This window comes from Ovis canadensis, chromosome 3 (assembly GCF_042477335.2).
Source record: "Ovis canadensis isolate MfBH-ARS-UI-01 breed Bighorn chromosome 3, ARS-UI_OviCan_v2, whole genome shotgun sequence".
Classification (NCBI taxonomy): domain Eukaryota; kingdom Metazoa; phylum Chordata; class Mammalia; order Artiodactyla; family Bovidae; genus Ovis; species Ovis canadensis.
The window spans coordinates 230,956,531-230,976,297 of NC_091247.1; the positions used below are offsets into that span (position 1 = coordinate 230,956,531).

Genomic DNA, 19,767 nt, shown 5'->3' on the forward strand with positions numbered 1-19,767 from the left:
TGCAGTGGGGGCAGCCAGCCAGCATCTCAGCAGCAGGCGCTATAGGAGAGGCCATGCCCACCCCCCAGCAGAACTCGGCTCTGAAAGCCTGGGGCTCAAGGATGAGTCTGGGGGCCTCAGCTGCCCACGGATGGTGTTCCCTTTGGGGGGGGGGGTCCCAGGAGGGGCTGGGGTCTGAGTGACGGTGGCAAGACCTGACCCCACCAGTTCTTGGGGTATGGGGGGTGTGAACAGTCTCCCCAGCCTGGGGTCAGGCCCTGGTTTGTGGGGAAGGATTTGGGGGACCGCTGATCCCTCCTCCCCCGAGAAGCCAGACGTACCTGGTCCAGGAGCGGCGAGTCCATCATACTCACAGAGCAGGCCTGGAAGGGGGCCAGGAAGACACATCTGGGATGGAGGGCCCCACAGAGGGCGTGCAGGGGCACGCAAGGATCCCTGCCCCACTCAGTGCTGCCCACAGGACTGGCGAGGAGCCGCACCGCTGGGGGACCCTGTGTGAGAGGACAGGTCGGGAGTCCCAGCCCTGTAACAAGCACCCTCTACACTGCCTTGAACACAGAATGCCCTAGGACAGGCTGGGAGCTGGACGCCAGGGCCACACTTGCGGGGGCCGCATACTCTGCCTGGACCAGGAGACCCTGCTGTCTAGTCTCTGGCCCTGTGGCCTCAAGTCAGTAGGGCCAGGGCCCCGAGTAGAGAACACACAGGGTTAGCTGCAGGAGCTAAGAGACCAGCCCGAGGGCCCCAGCCGCCCGTGCAGACCCCCACATGCTGAAGCTGCCCCCCGCCCACTGGTCCCCCAGGACCCAGCCCCTCCCCACACAGCCCCTGGGAAAACCTACTCCCCTCCACCAGCCCCCACACTGCCCACCCAAGGTGTTGTCTCCACCAGGCCCAGGACACCTCCACATGACCCAGGGCCAAGAGACCCCCAAACACAGATGCCCCCACTTTAAACCGCCCTGCGAGGGACAGAATTCAGACTATCAACGAGATGCTCCACCCTGGCCAGAGACCGAGGAGCAAGACCCAGGGAGCAGGTGCCCAAGCTGGCTAACACCCCCAGCGGGCACACACCACCCCGCACCCCCACCAAGCTCTCAGCAGCCCGCTCTGCACTCACGTCTGAAACAGAGATGGGGACGAAAGATGATCTGGAAGCAACAAGAGGGGGATAGGCTAGAGTCGGGCCCCAGGAGACTGGACTTTAGACAAATCCTCTCAACTGTGAAACATCTACATCCTGGAGCCCCAGGGCCATTGGGGCGTGACCCAAGCTAAGGACACAGGGTGCCCTCGGGCCCGGGGAAGGGGTCCGCCAGCAGCCCCACCCCCTACAGCCCTGCCCAGGGTCGGGGCCCAGGCCGTCAGCACTGGGCCGAGGGAGCTTCCGAGATGGGGCCTCCCTGGGGCTGTCCTCCGTCAGAGGAGCCAGTGCCAGGCTGGGTGCGCCTCTGAAGCCTCATGGCGGGGTGAGGAACGGCGATGCTAACGTCCTTGCCGACACCACGGAACCTTGGCAGACGGGCAGGCTGCACGCGGGCAGGGCCAAGCGGGTGGCCCAGAGAGGCGGGGCAGCCCCAGAGGGGTTGGGGGAGCGGAGGTGCAGGAGCGCCCACCCCACCACGAGCACAGGCCCCGGGCGGGAGGCCTCTGTCCCTCTCACCCCCCTCGGACCACGGCCAAGGCCGCACCGCGGCAAGGCAGCCCAGCAGGCCGTCCACGAGGACCCGGGATCCCAGCAGAGAGAAGGCGGCCGTCAGACACGGGACAGAGCTATCCAAGGAAGATGTTTTATTTTCAAGTTTCTATGGAAATGTTACAAACAATGGAAACTGAAAAGAAAAAAACATGTAAAGTTTCAAGCTACCATTTTAAAATAAAAATATGATCAGGTGAAGTAATAAATAACGACACCCCAGAACACTGAGATGAAGGCGGGGCGCGGGCCAGGGCCGGGCCAGGCCGGGGCACCCTCCCCAGCCCGGCTGCCGGCCGCTCGGCGTGCTAGGGAGGCGGGAATGAAAGGGCCACATCGTCCAAATCTTGACTTTATTTTTTTTATATAAAAAATGCAATTTTGGAAACCCACCCTTCCTTTTCCCCTAACATAATGCTTTTACCTCTTAAAAATAAAAATAAAGTACTAATTCTATATACATCACATGTACCATACAAAAATGTATCCAAAGTTTCTATTGCTACCAAAGTGTTCTAAATTAAAACAAGTTACAGAAAGCCCCTCATTGTAAACAAAAGATTACAAGTTACAAAATCAAAGCACACACAGCCAGAGTCATTTATACAACAACCAACATCCTGCTCCCAAAGCAAGTTGAATTTTTATGTGCCTGTATAAAAATGCATATCAATATACTTCTGCAAATTTATTTTTCATTATAAAGCAAATGAATACACTTTCTACAATAAATAATCCGCTGGGAGGCACACCGTGGGAGGCTGGCAGGTGGGCAAGGCGGCAGGGGAGGCCCAGGAGGCCTGCCCCGGCCCTCACGGAGGCGGCGGAGTGTTTTTGGTGATTTGCAAGTGATGCACGCGGCATAAATTTATTCTCCACCTCTTTCCACAAAGTACCATTCAAAATAATGTCATTTTCTTTCTTAAAATACACATTTGTCATTGTAAATGTACATCCCGTCTATTAAATAGTGGTACTCTGTGTAAAGAGTATGATTTACAAAATTATTAAACATTCAAAAGTCTTTAAAAAAAAAAAAGAGAGAGAGAGCGAGCTACAGATTGAGGAAACGACGCCAGCAGCGCCCCCGCCGGTGCCCTGTGAGGGGCATGGAGCGGCGCCCAGGGTGAGCCCACGCCGTCCTGGGCGCCCAGATGGGGATGGGCCACAGGAAACCGGGAAAGAACCCCTCCCCCTCCCCGGGAGAAAGAACCCGACTGAGCGGAGCTGAGAATAAGTTAAGTGGGGGGCAATGTACAGCATGTACAGCTATGCACGCCGGGCCAGCTGCCGCTCAGTCGATGTCGCTGAGGTCGCTGGCCGGCTCCCCGTGCACGCGGCTCAGGTGGCTCATGGCACGGTCGAAGGCGACCCTCACGGCCTTGCGGATGCTCGAGTTCCTGCCCTCCATCATCTTCAGCTTGTCTATCGTCTCGTCAATGCCCAGAGGGACCATCTTGGACTTCGGAAGCCACTGCCTTTGAGGAAGAAAACAGACTGTGAGGCCCGAGCACACCACCTGCCCATGGCGACCCTACACATGCCCGGCCTCCACACCCCAGGCAGCTCCTTGGAACCCCAGAGCGCAAGCCCTGCGGGCACGCCCGCCACCCCCCACCTGACTGCCAGGCACACCGCTACCCAGCCGGCGGGGCACAGGGCTGCCCAGCAGAACCCAGCAGGGCAGCCGGCTGGAGGAGGCAGGGTCAGCAAGACGTCCCACCCCATGACCTGGGGACACTGCAGGGCCCCAGGGCGGGGCCTCAGACGGGCCTCAGGGCAGGGGCTGCGGAGGAGCCTGGAGCTGGAAGCCGTGCAGCCACAGCGGGAGCGGCCCTTGCAGAGAGCCCACAGAATGCACGAGGACCCGGGGGGCCCAGCGCTCGCGGTCCCCCGCCCGTCCCGGGGCTGGCCGAGCGCCCGCTCCCGCTCAGCGGGGCCGAGCTCACCAGCTCCTCTTGTTGTCGAAGAAGAGCACGAGGAAGAGCTTCTCGTCGGCCTTGGTCTGCATGTGCTCGCCGATCTTCAGCACGTCCAGCGGCGGGGCCGGGATGGTGACCCCGTTGTGGTGGCCAGGCACGCGCGGCATCTTAGGGTCGATGATCTGCACAGGGAGGGCGCGAGGTCACAGCACAGGCAGCGGCCAGACGGGCGGTGGGCGAGGAGGGACCCAGCCACACCACAACGCCGAGACCCTGACACCCCGACACCGTGAGGCCCTGGCTCCGAGACCCCCACACCATGACTCCAAGAGCCCCACCCCATGACTCCGAGACCCCAACTCTGAGACCCCCACACCCTGACTCCCCAACACCCTGAGACCCCCACACCCCAACTCCCTGATTCCCTGCCTGCCTAACACCCTGAGACCCCGACTCTGCATGGGGTCTCCAGGGACAGCTGTCCCGGCAGTGCGGGGTGGCCCCAGGCCCAGGAGCGGGGGACACGGCCCCGAGGCTCGGCGCCTGTATGCCTGACCCGCCCACCCGCACTCACCAGGGCTGGGTACGAGGGGTAGCCACTGCACTTGGCCCACACGACCTTCAGGGGCTCGAGAACGGAGGCGGCCGCGTCGGTGGATATCCACATGCTGTTCTGACCGACCTCTGGGGAGAAGGGTGGGGGAGAGGGGAGTCAGGGGCCCTCAGGACCCGCTGGGCCGCGCGCCCGAGGTCACCTGGGCACCAGGACCGGGGGCGCGAGTGGCCCCGCGCTGTGTCGGGGTCCTGCAGCTGTGCCCCTGCCCCGCTCCACAGCCCCGGGCCTCCGGGTTCCGGCACCCCCAACTCCGTGCAGGGCTGGTGAGCGCGGACTCACCAGCGGCAATGCGCGCCGCCTTGGCATAGTTCCCATTCTCGATGCAGGATATCAGCTCGCTGCGGCCCTCCAGCGTGTGCCTGCGGACCAGGGCTGGCTTGCCGCGGCCGCACTTCGGTGCACTGAAGCTTCAGGGGAAAGCGGACAGACCGTCAGCACCCAGAGCACACAGGTGCCGGGCGTGGGGGGTTCAGGGGACGCAATGTGGGCTACAGCCACTTTTTTTTGGCTCCACCACGTGGGATCTCAGTTTCCCAACCAAGGACCAGCCTGGGCCAGGCAATGAGAGCGGCAGGTCCTAACCACAGGACCCCCAGGGACTCCCAGCCGTCTCCGTGATAAACCAGGGCTGGGGGAAGGCCCGTGTGGACGTGACCTAGACGCTCGCAAGTTGTGCTCAACTCTCGAGTGCTGTCATCCCCACTGTGAGCCTCACAGAGTGGGCGGCGGGGAGCAGGCACACCCAGGGCCTACCTGGCGTCGCAGAGCGGGCTGCTGCTGGAGGAGATGCTGGACTCGGATGCGCAGCGGCGGCGCGGCGCGGCGGTCCTCCCCGGGGCGCCGCCCAGCTCCTGCTCGCCCCGCGCGGCCCCAAAACCATTGGTGAGACCTGGAAAACAGGTGTGCATGCAGCCCTGAGCTCGCCAGCTCTCTAAATCGGGACAACACAGACAGACGTACCTGCAACCCACACCCACGCGCCCGGCACATGGAGACAGACAGACGCACAGAAGAGGGGAACCGAGTGGAAACACAGGTCCCACGACGGCGAACAGACACCGGCTACTCCTTCCTGGACGCTCCAGCCCCACCAGCCGAGGCCCTGAGCCTGCGAGGGGGCGGGGGGGCTTCTAGGGGATCTGCACGTCCCCAGCGAAGGAAAACCTTCTTCCAAAACAAAGCACGAGCGGGGTCCCCAGCCCTCCAGAGCCTGAGACCCAAGACAAGCGTCCGGTCCGCGTGGGACCCTTATGTCCGGAAGCCACTCACACCAACCCTGCCACAGCACACGGGAGGCCAGGAGGCCCAAACAGCAAGCGACCCACAAACCCACAGCATCACGCCGCAGGTCAAGGAGGGCCTCAGAGCCAACCTCAGGTCCTGCCCCAGAAGTCCACACCAGCAGGAGGCAGTGAGGAGACCAAGCGCCCCATCCCCCAGGTCACGGACGCGCCGGGAGCCTGAGGCGTGTCCAGCGCCACCCAGCCCAGCCCAGACCCTCTGGGCGACGGCTGCAGGGGGGAACGTGACTTTTCCTTCAAAAAGAATCCCATTCCTCATGCTTCAAAAACCTAAAAATCCATTTCTTTAAAAATGTTTTGAAGGACTAGCTGATTACCGGTTTTCTCATTTGCTGTACATATTTCTCTGTAAATAAAAGGAGACGGGGAGACCCTTTACCAGACAGCAGCAAAGACGCAGGAAGACAACACGCTTTCTGCTGCCCCGCCCTCAGTGAGCTGGTCAGATGGCTGCCCCTTGCCGGACGCACCCCAAGCCTGGCACGTTCTCTCTTCTACCCAGGTCTTATTTATTTATAAGCAGCAACCACAGGTAGTCAGGAGTGTTACACTCATTTTGGGAACCTGGACCAAACCACCGAGAAAGCAAGCGTCTCGTCTCAGCCCAGGGGCCAGATCGGCTCCGAGACCCCACCCACACCCCAGGAGGCCCCCAGATAGCCTCTGACGCAGGGCCAGGCCCAGACACACCCTCAGGGACAGCAGGGCCAAGGGTGCTCAGCCGCGGAGCCGCAGAACCAGAGCTGGGGGGCCGCCTCCCCCGCCCCTCGAGCCGCTCAGCTGCCTTTCCTGGCAGAGAAGAGGACCCCAAGAGGGTGACGGGCAGCCTCACCACCTGACAGGCACCCGGCGCCTGGGAAGGGCTCGGCGAGGGGTGAACGGGGCCTGCCGTCTGCGGCCCCGGCACACGGCGGGAGGCGGGAGCCGCCCACCCAAGGCCCGATGGACGGTGGGGAAAGGGGGGATGGGCCAGCCCCAGGACCCCGAGCGCATCCCGGGGAGACGGCGCCGACAGCCCTGCCCGTGCACACACTCGGTGACGAGCAACACCGGGGGGAGAGGACCCGGGGGGCAGCGGGGGAACACGAGGACACGCGTGCCTCCCCAGGACTCAGGGGACACCCCTACCCAGGGTGACGAGTGAGTCAAGCAGAGTCTTCCACACGCTACCCGCTGAGTGGCAGACAAGCCCAAGGGCACGAGGCCCGTGGCTGGAGCACCTCACGGGGCCTCAAGTGACACTGGGCAGGAGCTCGCACAGGGTCCCTTTGAAACACCAGGAGTCAGGTCAGGGCCCAGTCAAAAGTGGCTTTGGGGACAGGCCAAAGGCCCCAGGGTCCCTGGGAATCAGAGCCAATGCCTCGGATGACAAGAGGCACCCAGGGTCTCAAACCCCCTTCTCCATCCCAGAGACTGACACGCCAAGTGGGGAGCCCTGGCCCAACTCGAGATGCCGGTCGGCGGGGCCACAGTGAGCGTCCTGAACCCTCACGGCGCGGGGACAGGAGGCCCCCAGGGGCTCCTGCAGGCCACAGCCCGCCAGGCTCGCGCGGGGTGCCCCGGGCACTGGACCGCAGCCAGCCTCTCGGAGCAGCGGCGTCAAGTGCCGGCTGTCTTAGTTACAAGGTTTTATTTTCACTGTCGGCAATGGAACTGCATCTTGGGATGTCTCTCCACCTTTCCATGAAAGCATAGATGCACAGCAGGCAGGATCCCAACGCCCTGCTTGTGCCCAGGGCGGCTCCAAGAAGACGCAGCAGCAGGAAGGCCGGCAGGTCCCCTGTCAGGGGAGGCCCACGCCCGGGACAGGACGTCCGCTCCCGGCAGCAGGCACTCGGCGTGGTGACAGTAACAGAGCTGTGCCCCCCGGAGACCCGGGGGCGACCGAGGCGCAGGAGGACAAGCAGGGGGCAGCAGGAGCCGGAAGGCCAGCGCCAACAGCGACAGCGAGGGTGGACAGCGCCGACGCCACGCGGGCCGGGCCGCGCGGTCCTTCCTGCACCGGCCCCAGCTCCACCCCGGGTCCTCTAGAGCCAGTCCAGTGCCGGCGAGGGCAGGCCAGGTCTGTCCACGTCAGTCGTCTGTGGAGGCAGCGGCTCCGCGGGGGCCTCAGCCCAAGGCATCCCTCTGCACGGTCGCCCTGGGCGCAGGGAGGCCACGCGACGTCCCAGCCAGCTTGAGCACCTGCGGGCGGCCGGCCGCCAGACGGGGCGGGCAGGGTGAGGCGGCCTGGCTCCTCCAGGTGCTGTGTGTGTGTTTTGTGTGGCGCTTCCAATGCCATCCACAAGGACTGGGTGACACGCAAGGATGCGGGATCCTTCCACTTCTCCCGTCCAAGGTGAGAGAGAGAACAGTTAGGGTCCAAAGAGTGAGTTACCCCGCATGTTAGTAGCTAAAACGAGGACCTGGAAAACAGCGAAACAGCCGTTTAGTCTGAAAGCCTGCAGGCCAGACACTCCCTGAACAGCACGCATGCCAGGAGGAAGGAGCCACGCGGCAGGTGTCGCGACAGGAGGGCCCAGGCCAACAGTCGGTGGGCACGGAGGAGGCGGGCAGACAGTGCGGGCCCCAGAGACGCGGCTCCGGGAGCGACAGCCAGCGCGATGACCCCCAGTGGTGTCTGCAACGAGAGGCCCACATGCCCGGAAGAAGGGAGGCCTTGCCACACGCAGTGGACACCGAGGACTTCCTACGAGGCACAAAAACAGCTCTCTGCGAAAAGCGGAAGGCTGCAAATGCCCACATCCCGAGACCGCAAAGTCTGTGGCTTGGAGCCACGGAGCCCGTCAGACGCCCGGGTGAGGCCACCCCAGGAGCTGGGGCCAGCCCAGTCGGTGCCGAGCAGACCCCCAGGACGAACTGCGCATGGAAGACGGAAGACGCCGCCATCCAGAGAGGAAGAAAGGGCGCTGCCTGAGCCGGGCCGCAGGGCTGGCAACTCCAACGTGCCCAGCCCACTCGCAAGGCCTCCAGAACTGCCTTCCAGAGCAGCCACCATCCCTGAGAACCTGCAGCACCCTTGTCTCAGGGGTGGCGGCAAAGGAGGGATGTGGTTCCTACAGAGACATCTCAGGAGGGAGCCCAGAGGCCCCGAAAGCCCAGCAGCCGGAGACCCACGGGGCCAGAGGTCCGAAGCTCAGCCACTTAGAGAGGGCACTCAGGGCCTGGCAGTCCCGGCACACCGGCTTCGCCAGGGCCCTGACCACAGAGTGGCGTCTGCCTCGCCTCCCGGCATCGGGGACGCTGCTAGGAGAATCCTAGCAACAGAAAGCCAAGCCAAGCGTCTCCCACTAAGCCCGGCCGAGAAAGGGCCGCCACAAAGGGGCCCATGTGAACCTGGATCCCGGACACTCACACAGCCCAAAGAGCTCCGCGCTCTGAACGCACCAAAACGGCCAACTTGGCATCAGCTCATCAAAAGCACTCTACCTACTGCAAAGTGTACTGTCTAATAAAGCTAGTTAACGGGCACACGTTTACTCTGGCAACAAGACCACCGGTCTGTCAGTCAAGGTGCGGGAGACACACCTCCGTGAAAGCTGGGACCTGCCCACCCCGCGGACCCGTGGCTCAAATCCAAGCAACAGAGGGGAGGACGCACTTCTCTGTGTGGCTGTGACCGACGCACCGACAACTCACGCCATGGCTCCAGTCTGCGGCCAGCACGCCTCCAGAGACAACCACAGCACAGCCACCCCGGAGGGGACGTGAGGGTGACCCACCGCTAGTTCACCAGCACGGAAACCCCGAGCATCCGCCAGAAGGGCTGGGGTTCAGTACAGGCTGAAAACAGGGGAGCAAAGACGCCCGGTGTGTAAACAACCCAGGGGACTCCTGAGGAGCGCAGGCATGCGGACGTGAGCTCATCAGACAGACCTCAGCCATGAGCGCTCTGTGATAAACCAGAACCACATTCACACTGCCTTAGCAGCAGACAGCTCAGTGCACGTGAACCAACCAAGCCACACAGGACAGCAAGAGGGCAGGCGGACGGCATGCCGTGTCCACCGGGCCCGCAGGCTTCAGAAGAGGGGCCCGCCGCCCGGCACCCACGCACCCGCCACAGTCGGAGCCTCTGGGGCCAGACTCCCAGGAGGGGACCAGCAGGGCCCCCAGGCCAAGCGGACTCGGGCCCTCGGCCACCCTGAGGTGCTGCCACCTCAGGCCTGCGACGGGGCGCTTTTCAGAAAGAAACCATGTCTGTCTCCTCCCGTGGACAGCAAAGGGCAAACACCAGCCCTGGAGGCCCCACCCCCACCCCGACTGCCCGAGACTGGGAGCACACGGGGGGCGCTGTTTACCTGTGTCCAGGCGCTTTCCCGGGGACCCCTCCTCCACCTCAGAGTCGCCGCAGGTGCTTCGCGACCTTTTTCTTGGCTGCAGAAGAGTCTCCAACCTCGGAAGGACTACAGACAAAAAGGTTTTGGTCCCTAGCTGAGGAGAAGTTGGCTGGGTTTCAGTGTTCTCGGCAGACTTTGGGGGGCTTACACTTTTCGGTTTGCAGAAGAGAACAGAGGTGCGTCTGTTCACATCGCTCGATGGCTCCGCCCCCGGCGCAGCGCCACTACGGGCGAGGGTGGGCTCTGGAGAGTGTCCGCTTAGCAGCGCGCTCTGAGTGCAAGTGCTATGTGACTCATTACCAAATGTGACTCTTTTGGGCAGTTTACTCTGCTCTGGGTGGAGTTCTACTGGGTTGAGGGTTGGTGGTTCTGAGTTAGGCTCCGAGTTTGAAGGAAGAGGTAATGCATCTGATGGTTCAAGTTTAGGGGGAGATTTATCTCCTGAAAAAATTATAAATAAAGTGATTTTTGAAAGCTGATAATTATCAAAGCTATCATAAAACTTACTATAATTGTGAAGTCCACCAAAATACTAATTCAATCAAGGAAACACAGCATCACACATAACTGTCTGCAAGCAGCCGCGGTTACTGTGTGCGCGTCCCTGACGCCCGGCCGGCGCCTGCACCCAGGGTCCAGAGGCTCCCTGAGCCCACCGCACATGCGCCAGCCCAAGACATCATTCGAACTCATGACAGTCGCTGCAATCGACAGCCACTTACCTTGAGGAAGAAAAATATGTCACGTAACTAAGGGGGTCTAAGCGGGCATTCCCACAGTCCTGACCTGGTCCACAAGGTTAGCAAACAGAAGGAAACAAGCATGTAAATCTGATTTCTGACCAGGGCATTCTAAGTCGATGGCAAAGAACAGGGAGCGGTGAGCGGCTGCAAACGCGCCAGGAACGCCCCCCATCGGCTCTCAGACCGTGCCGCCTTCAGAAACGTTACAATCCAAGCTCGTTATTTTAAATCTGACTTGAAAGATAAAAACACAATCTTTGGACAAAGACTACCTTAATCTTAGCCTCTTTAGAAAAGCTTTTAGAAATTACAAAAAAAAACAAGATACTTGAGAACCAGTGCATTAGCCCCGGGCCCTGGGTAGCTGGAGAGACCTGTCCTTGGAGAACGGGGTGGGCATGTCCTCTGGGATGAGCCCCTGAGGTTTCCCTCCAATCAAGGTTGAGGCTGGCATCAAGACGTGCAACACAGAACAAGTGTAAGCAGCACGTACGATTACAAAGTCGTCTCTACTGGAGGAAACCTGCAAATCCCCCCAGGTCTATCGGAAATAACACAAGGTTACAGGTTTCAACTCAAAGTCATTTTGAAAGTGAAAAGCTACACAACTTCAAAGGTTCACTTAGGTCTCGGAGCACGTTTTGTGAATTCTCCCCACTGACAGTGAGATGGGCCGGCCAGGCTTGGCACCTAGGAGGGCGGCCGCGGTCAGGCTCCGCCCAGAGCTTTCAGACGAGCCTCCGTGACATGGCTTGGAAAACGAGAAGACAGCCTTTCCTTGACCAAAACTGTTAGAAACGTCAGTGCAAACACACGTGCAAACTGGAAACACGTGTGCAGCTGGCAAGGCTCGAATCCTGCTGACGAAGCTCCCACCCGCTGCCCGCGGCCGTGCAGGACACTGACCCGTGGGGGAGCTGCAGGCGGGCAGGGTGAGTGCTGGACCCTCCCTGGGAGCCGGCCCCTCCTCCTTCCCTGGAGAGGCCTCCTCTCCCCACAACCCGGGGCCCCACAGGGGCTCTCATGCTGACCTGATACCCAAGCTGCCGGCATCCGCCTCTGCCTCTGCCTCTGCCTCTGCCTCGGCAGGGGACCTGCACTGCCCCGGAGCTGCCCCGCCCTCCATGGAGGACGCCCCTCCCAGGGCCCCCACTCAGCAGCGGGCCAAGACAACGGCCGCCCCACCCCAGGCCTGGGCGTTCCTGCCAGGGCAGCTGCCCCCAGCACACAGGCCCTGAACCCCGCAGCCCGCGGCCCCCACTGTGCCCACACTCTGCCTACACCAGCCACGAGTGGGGCTCGTCAGAGGGGCGCCTCACTCCTCCCCTCGAAGACGACGCTATGGCTCAGGGCTCTGAGGCTGCCAGGGCGGCTCACAGATGTGTCCCGGACGTCCACAGCCTCATGGACGGCGGGGGTCACGGCAGAAGGTACTCAGGTGACCCAGTGCAAACCACCCCCCGACCAGCTGCAGGCCTCCCGTGGGCCGCGGACTCTAAGCCTCGGTGTTCTCATTCGTCAGACGGGAACAGACAGGGCGGTGCCCGCCACCCGGCGGCCCGCAGAGCAGGTGCTGGCCAGGGCTGCTGGGGTCTGTCCTCGGGGACCACACGCTAGGCCCACATCCCCGCAGCCACTGGTTGCTAACACACCACTCAGCTGCTCGGGAGAAACGTTCCGGGAACGTCTGGAATAAACGACGTGTTCGCCGCACCAACGAACGCAGAGCCTCAGGACGCATCGGCGTGAAACCTGGCATCTGGAGTCCCAGGCGAGGGAACTCACGACGCACAGATCAGCATGGGCCCCGCCCAGGGCACCCCACCCGACCATCCACACCCCGGGCACTGCCCGCCCATGAGGTGCTTCCGAACCAAAGCTACACGTGGACCAGGGACCCAGCCTGGGAGCTTCACTGGACACCGTGCCACCATCTCTCCCGAGTCGGGGCGGCCCCCCCGCCTGACTCGAGCGTGACCTCTTCATCCAGCCTCAGCTGCGCTGGTTCCCGCGGCCCCTACCCCTCTGGGGAAGGAGAGGACCCAGTCCTGAGTGGTGAAGACAGAGCCCCAACCTGAGACTAGCCCGAGAGGGCGGCAGCGGGCGGCAGACTCCCCTCCAAGGCCCACGGCCACGCCGTTCGGGCCCCCACTGCTCAAGGAAACCAACCTGGACACTGAAGACCTGCCCGCAAGGCTCCCCACTGACCATGGGAAGGTCATGCTGCCACCCCTCCGGCCTGCCCCGAGGCTCCTTGTCAGGGTTTCCAGCAGAGACCCCGCGAGCATCAAATCACAACTAAGTCGTCGAGAAGCCACTGCCCTCTCAGGTGTGGTGGGCGATGCTGAGTGACTTCTGCCCCAGGACCGTGTTCCCAAGCACACTCCTGCACTCCCTCACACGCGGCCGTCTCCACGGTCTGCACCAGCCACTGTTCACAGACACCCCCCCAACGCTGATGTCTGTCGCCTCACTGGGGGCACCCCCGCCCGTGCCGCTGGCCAGCCACCTCCACCACATCGCTCCTCCCACACGCCCCTTCCAGCTGGCCCCGCTCAGACCACTACGCTGGCTTCCTCTAACGTGCGCCCAACCCCAAAAGCAGCATGAGGGGCCCACGGGACACCCGCATAGCGGGAGAGCTCAGAGAAGCCGCCCCACTGCTGGGGCGATGGTAACACCAACCTGGTGGCCCGTTCTCCCCCAAGAAGGGACATGCACGCCCTCACCCCGAGGGGCAGTGGGGGCAGCAGGGGTGGCTGGCAGGAGGGGCCGTCCTATACCCTGAGAACCCCGAGGGCACAGGGGGGCACCGTCGGGGAGCCCAGCGAGACCTGGCTGCCGAAGGCCCCTGGGAGAAGGGCTGCTTGGAACCAAACCCACAGGCAGGGCCACTGCGCTGATGGCAGGGAGGCCCCGGACTCTACAGTCCAAGCGCGAGTCCCGCCCCCGAGCAGGGACGCTCCAGAGCCTGCAGCTGGCACACAGCCACCCAGGCAGAGGGCACCACGAGGGGCCCCGCCCCACCGCACGGCCACCCTCTCCGAGCAGAGAAAGCTTGGGGATCCAGGTCCTACCCGCTGCTCCTCAGGCAGCTGGACTGCAGGACACCACCGGACCAGAGCAGTCCACCCGCTCACGGGCACCACAGAGAGAGACGTAGCATCACTGCCAGGACACGGCAGGGCCCCAAGGCCAGCACACACCTGCAGAGACCTCGGTCCTTTTCAAAGGGTGAGCAGTAGAGCAGCTTTCTATGTCCTTTCGTTAACCACTTTGTTGTTCTTATTTGGACAAAGTCGTAAAAATTCAGAAAGACCACACACAGCTGCTAAGAGCCGTGCAGGGAGGGAGCCTGACCCCACCGCCTGTGCTGCTGCCTGAAACGCCCAACTCTCAAGTGAGGAGAGGAGGGCAGGAGGGGGCAACGCTCCACCCGCCCAAAGGGCACCTGAAGGGCACCTCCAGGAGCCCAGGCTGAGCCTGGGCTGTCCCCAGGAAGCGGCCCCCACGCGCGTCCCACCCACAGGGGCACGGGGCCACTGGAGGGCCCTGCTGCCCTGGGAGAGGAGCTGAGACGGTCCTCCCCACGCGCAGCCTCGCCGGGTTACTGGGCACCTGCTGGGAGACTGCTCCACGTTCCCGCCCCAGCACACGGCCACGCCTCCTGGCACACCAGCCCCTCACTCTCTGACCGCTCTGCAAGGCTGTGGACAACCTGAACCGTGCTCGAGAAACAAACCTCATTTCACCCCCAACGTTTTTAAGCGGCCAAATGCGGCGCAGACAGGACTACCCCAGCCTCAGCCCGGAGCGTCTCCGAGCGCTTACCTTCCTCCGCGGCCTCCTGCCCCCGCGGAGCACCGTCCTCTTCCGAGCCTGCAGTACCTGACTCCGCGGCCGGGGGCTGGCTGTGCTGCTGGCTCAGCTTGCTCCGCAGGATGGCAATCTCCTTCTTCAGCAGCTTGGCCCGTTTGCTCCGTGACCCACTGGACTTCATGGCACACGTGAGGTCCAGCATGTCCAGTAGCTCCCTCAGCTGCTCCTCCAGGACCATGTGGGCCCTGTTGGCCGGGTTCAGCAACCTGTCCACTGGAGGCAGAGACACGGCCATCAGTCGCCACATGGGCGCCGCCAACCTGAGACCACCTCCCCAGGGACCCCAGGGCCCTACCCTCTCATGGCGCCTACCGGCTGGGCACCACTGGCAGACACAGGGGCCGGGGCCGCGCCCAGGGCCGCTGAGCCCTCCCACCAAGACCAGGCGCCCAGGCGAAGAAAGGCCGGAAAGAGGTCCAGACTCGCCAGGGGCACCAGCTCGGGGCCACGTGCGTCTGAGCCTGAGTCTCAGTGCCAGGTTGTTATGTGGCTTTTTTTAAACTGGGCTGCAAAGTTCACAGGTAATTTGGAGTCTGGGATATATTTATAAGAAAAATCCTCAACAAAATAAATTTCAGCCAAACACCAACACGTATGAAGTAAACTACCGTGAATCAGTGAGAAGCGGCTAAGAGACTAAGCGAGTCTACAGTCTCCTGCAAACAGAACCGGGACAAAAGCCACGGCAGCGCGGCCATCAGACACGGAGAAGCCTCTGGCCCCACAGGCAAACCTCTCCCTAGAGCACCCGCCTCATCATGAGAAGAGCAAGACGCCAGTACAGGGAACCAAGTAAAAATGCGTCCTAACAGAATGCCACAGACAGGAGGGTCCACAGCAAGAAATCCCATCTCATCCGAAAGCCCCTCAGGCAGAAGACACTACAGGGAGGGGCCTGGGGCTGCCCAAGCACAGAGGGGACACAGAGGGGGCGTACTTCTCGCCCCAGTCCATCCTTCGTGAAAACCTGGGCGCAGAAATGGACTCACGGTGCCCCGCCTGGCCACTTCCCGCGAGGCTGGCACCCCTTCCCGACCCAGAGCGCTCGGGTGGGGAGGAGGCAGGCCTGCTTCCGGGGGCCTGGGAGAGCCAGCAGACACGGCGCCCCTCCCGAGGCCGCCTCGTGAGGTGGGGCGGGGGGACCAGCACGGAGGGCCTGCACCTGTTCCCTGATCCCTCGTGAGGGGCTTCCTCTGCCACAGGACGTCCTCACAGGCCCCCAGGCCCTCCTGCACACACAGCCCGAGTGACACTGCTCCCTGGTCTGTATCAGGGCGGCCTGCTGTCCCACTCGGGCCCACGGCTCACGTGCCTCTCAAGTGGGCACCTGAAACGTGGATGCTCTCAGCAAAGATGCGCTGAGGGTAAGATCCACGCTACATGGCACACAGAGGAGAAGCCATTGAGAGCAACCCTGCCGTTCCTGGGTCACTTTCACATTAAAACCACAATAATCAGGTGTACCAGGTTAAAGATAGGATGCGAACACAAGTCCTCACGGGGCTCCTAGGAAACCTCAAGCCAGCATGCAGCTCGCATCCCGCCTCCTGAGCCTGCACTTCAGCATCAGGGAAAGTGCCCCAGCACCTGCTCCTGGACGGCCGTGCTCACCCTCGTCCCAGGAGAAAGGCCGCCGAGGGGCCGGGGGCGGCCGCTCGGGCAGGTGCATCCCCGAGGCCTCGTCGAAGCCGACGCTGTCCGCCTGGCGCCGGGCCTGCCTGAGCACCACGCCGCCCTGGTCACGCAGCCGCACAGCGGCCCGGTAGAACACTGTGTCCTTCGCGTTGTACTTCATGCAGTTGTCCACGATGAGGTCAAAGTCCTCTTCCAGCTCCCTGAGAGTCCGGTACCCCTGTGCTTCTAGCCGCTTCCGCATTGTGGCAAAGTCCATGGGGCGTTTGATGTGATCCAGATAATCCGGGACCTGGGTTCAGGGAACAAAGCAACCGTTTACAGACACAACCAGAGTCACACACTCCACGCAACCAGGACACCTGTCGTGTACATACATACACACGCAGGCACACTCCATGCTCACGCAGTACCGCAGGGCAGCCCAGCTCCTCTGGCCGGACACGCACACACTGGGAGGGGTCCTCCACATCCCCTGGGCCACTGCAGACCCGAGGGAGGCCGGCACAGGAGGCGAGGACACCTACCTCCTTGAGGCTCACTGGCTGGGCAAATATGCGGGCCGGGTCCTTCTCCTGCAGCTGGTCCAGCACCGAGCGCAGCAGCACGGTGAGCGGGGTCAGGCGCAGCTCCAAGGCCATCTGCTCCACCTTCACCTGGGGGCCAGTGCACCAGGGCTCAGCGCCCGAGGGGATGCGCCCTCTGAGGAGCCACCTCCCACCTCGAGGGTGCGGCACCATCCAGGGGCCCATGGAGGTCCACATTAAAGGCACAAGCATACAGTATCACCCTCCTGCTCACACCTCCTGGGACCCACTGAACACCACACCCCACCCCAGCCAGTCTACTTCACGGCAGAGATCGGTGTCAGCCCCTAAAGCCACCAGCACCCCTCACCAGAGAGGACCACTCAGAGGAAGCCAGGGCAAGGACTGTGGGCCTAGCACAAGCTGCCCCTTCCCCGGGACGCCCCGCCCCTTCCCCGGGACGCCCCGCCCCTTCCCCGGGACGCCCCGCCCCTTCCCCAGGACGCCCCGCCCCTTCCCCAGGACGCCCCGCCCCTTCCCCAGGACGCCCCGCCCCTTCCCCAGGACGCCCCGCCCCTTCCCCAGGACGCCCCGCCCCTTCCCCAGGACGCCCCGCCCCTTCCCCAGGACGCCCCGCCCCTTCCCCAGGACGCCCCGCCCCTTCCCCAGGACGCCCCGCCCCTTCCCCAGGACGCCCCGCCCCTTCCCCAGGACGCCCCGCCCCTTCCCCAGGACGCCCCGCCCCTTCCCCAGGACGCCCCGCCCCTTCCCCAGGACGCCCCGCCCCCGCAGCCTCACCTGCTCCCGCTTGAGCTTCTCGCGCTTGCGCAGAAGCTCGATGAGCAGGCGGGCGCGCTCCAAGTCGTGCCGAAGCCGCTGCCAGTACTTGAGCTTCTCTTTGGCAGCTTGAATCTCCTCATCGTTCTCTCTCTGAGAAAAAGAATGGAGTCGGCCTTTTCCCCCACACAGACACACACGGGTAAGGCTCCGCGGCTCAGCCCCTCGCCTCCTCCCCGGGAAGCCTCCTCCCAGGACAAGCTCGCCCGTCGCTGGTTCATCTCCAGGCCAGCGCTGTGGCGGGGGTGGGGCCAGGGCGCAGAGCGCTTCCGCCGGCACCCCACCGCCAATGCCTGCACCCCCGGCCTCACTCCCGTCCCTCCCCGAGCTCTGCCCAGGACCTGGGGTCCTCAGAGCCTCCTGGAAGGGCTCAGGGCTGCCCGCCCCCAGCCCCAGGGGCCTACCCTCCCACCGCTGCACGTGCGGGCCTCTCAGTGCACCTGAAGGCTGTCCCACCACAGCTCCTCCCACACCCCCCACTACGGCTCCTGTCGGGAGTCTGGGGAGTCTGGGGCCCTCTCGGTCAAGGCCACTTGGAAGCCGAGTCCAACCTCACGCATGAGGCTCCCCTTCCCTGCCGCCCCGCCGCCGCGGCCGCCACCGCCATGGGCCTGCTCCGGCTGCGGCAGCGCAGGCACCGCTTTCCAGAACGCTCCGCACTCAGCCTCCTCTGCCCCTTGAGGCCCACCTCCATCCAGAGCGAGCTGTAACAGGGCAGCCATCTGGCTGCGTCCGCGGCCCCCAACCCCTATCCCAGTGCAAACCCCGAACCCTGGCAGCAAGGAGCACTCTGCTCTGAGAGGATCGACCCTGACTAAGGCTGGCGCTGCGTTCCAGGACCTCAGGGTCTGAAGGCAAAAATCCCGTGGCCAGAGTTGCAAGGCCCCTCTCGCTCTACTGGGGAAGGCAGCAGATGGGCCCACCCAGGAGGCTGGACGCAGGGAAGGAGCCAGGCCTGAGTCTCCCCTCCACCAGCATCCTCCAGCTCTACCGGATTCCAATCACCGGCTTGTTTTTACGTTATTTAAAATTCTCAGACATCAAACAGGAGTTAACAGTAACATCAGCTGTATAAACAAGGCCAGTAAATACATTAAACAGTGGGCTCAGAAAACCAAATTTCCCGAGAGCATCTGAAATCATCTCTTCCGTCAGTTTGAAACAGACACTGAAAATACCAGCTCGAAGGACGTTCAGCTGGTGGCCCATGAGACACAGGAGAGCAGTTAAGCCCCAGAAACCGCTGGCGCCCTCCTGCTGTGCCTGCCGCTGGCTGCAGGAGCACAGGCCCTGCCTCCGACACAGTGCCCCCACCAAGCAGGAACCTGCGGGGAGGACCTGGCCAAGCCCCACACCTTTTGTGTACAGAAGGGCCTGCCTTTCTGACTCTACAAGAGCAGTCTAATTCCTACGTGAAACCAATCCGGGAAGGCTCCATACACTGGGGGAGTGCTGCAGTCATTTCCGGTTTCAGTCAGCTATCAAGAGAGCTCTGAGGACACTGTCTGCAACCCAGCCATCGTTCCCCCGTGGAAGGAGGGGAGCACACCCAGTGCCTAGAAGCGAGGCAGACAGAACCCCCCCACCCCACAAGGTCAACACCAACTGGGCCAGACCAGCACCCCAGCTGGGGACAGAGCAGGCCAGCTCTGCAGCGTGAGGACCCCACACACCAGGCCTACTCCCAGGGCACGAGCAAGGGTGGGAGACCCTGAGGAACAGCCATCTCACCCTGCCAAGCCGCCAGCAGCAGTGGTGTAGACAGCAAGAGGCCCTGCCCCAGCTCAGCAGGACAACCAGCTGTCCGAAAGCCCCTGGAAAGCGACAGGGGATGCCCTCCCACCACAGGGCGCGTCAAGGGGAGCTGGCGGACGTGAGCACTCAAGGGTGGGTGGGACAGAAGCCACAACCCCCCAGCCCAGCACATGCCCGCAGGCCCCCAGCCTGCTCTGCAGGATGGAACCACCATGGGCACCAACAGAGGCCAGGGCTCCACGGGCCCAGCACAGACCACGGAGGGGCCAGACCACTGAGGAGGCAGGGGACAGGAGTACCCAGCAACCGAAGCGCCTCATCCCATCCAGCCCAGCTCATCCCGTCTGTCTGTCCGTCCCTGACTGGAAGGTCTGCTGTGAGAGAAGGGCTGCACCTAGCCTCTCCCAGGGCCCAGCTCAGGGCAGACGCCCAGACACACAGACTAGTGCGTCAGGTTAAACACTAAAATCAAGCATTTTTAAAGTTTCAAAAATCATCAGAATCACACCAAGTCTT

General features: G+C 62.8%; 1 protein-coding gene across 7 annotated transcripts in view; it reads right to left on the reverse strand.

Annotated features, from left to right (window-relative positions):
- Window positions 1-1,779: 1,779 nt before the first annotated feature.
- Window positions 1,780-19,767, reverse strand: part of BRD1 (bromodomain containing 1) — a 34,594-nt gene continuing 16,606 nt past the window's right edge. For 2 of the 7 annotated variants that reach the window (XM_069581782.1, XM_069581780.1), the window contains exons 4-13: window positions 17,458-17,589; window positions 16,660-16,788; window positions 16,112-16,424; window positions 14,453-14,713; window positions 9,840-10,319; window positions 4,991-5,126; window positions 4,517-4,644; window positions 4,196-4,305; window positions 3,649-3,803; window positions 1,780-3,177 (exon numbers count right to left, since the gene is read on the reverse strand). In XM_069581782.1, coding sequence (XP_069437883.1) covers window positions 2,994-3,177; window positions 3,649-3,803; window positions 4,196-4,305; window positions 4,517-4,644; window positions 4,991-5,126; window positions 9,840-10,319; window positions 14,453-14,713; window positions 16,112-16,424; window positions 16,660-16,788; window positions 17,458-17,589 — 2,028 coding nt within the window. In that variant the 3' untranslated portion in view covers window positions 1,780-2,993. Of the gene's footprint in view, window positions 3,178-3,648; window positions 3,804-4,195; window positions 4,306-4,516; window positions 4,645-4,990; window positions 5,127-7,153; window positions 7,944-9,839; window positions 10,320-14,452; window positions 14,714-16,111; window positions 16,425-16,659; window positions 16,789-17,457; window positions 17,590-19,767 lie in introns of those variants that run through there. The other 5 variants (XR_011255369.1, XM_069581781.1, XM_069581783.1 and 2 more) reach the window with 5 other exon arrangements.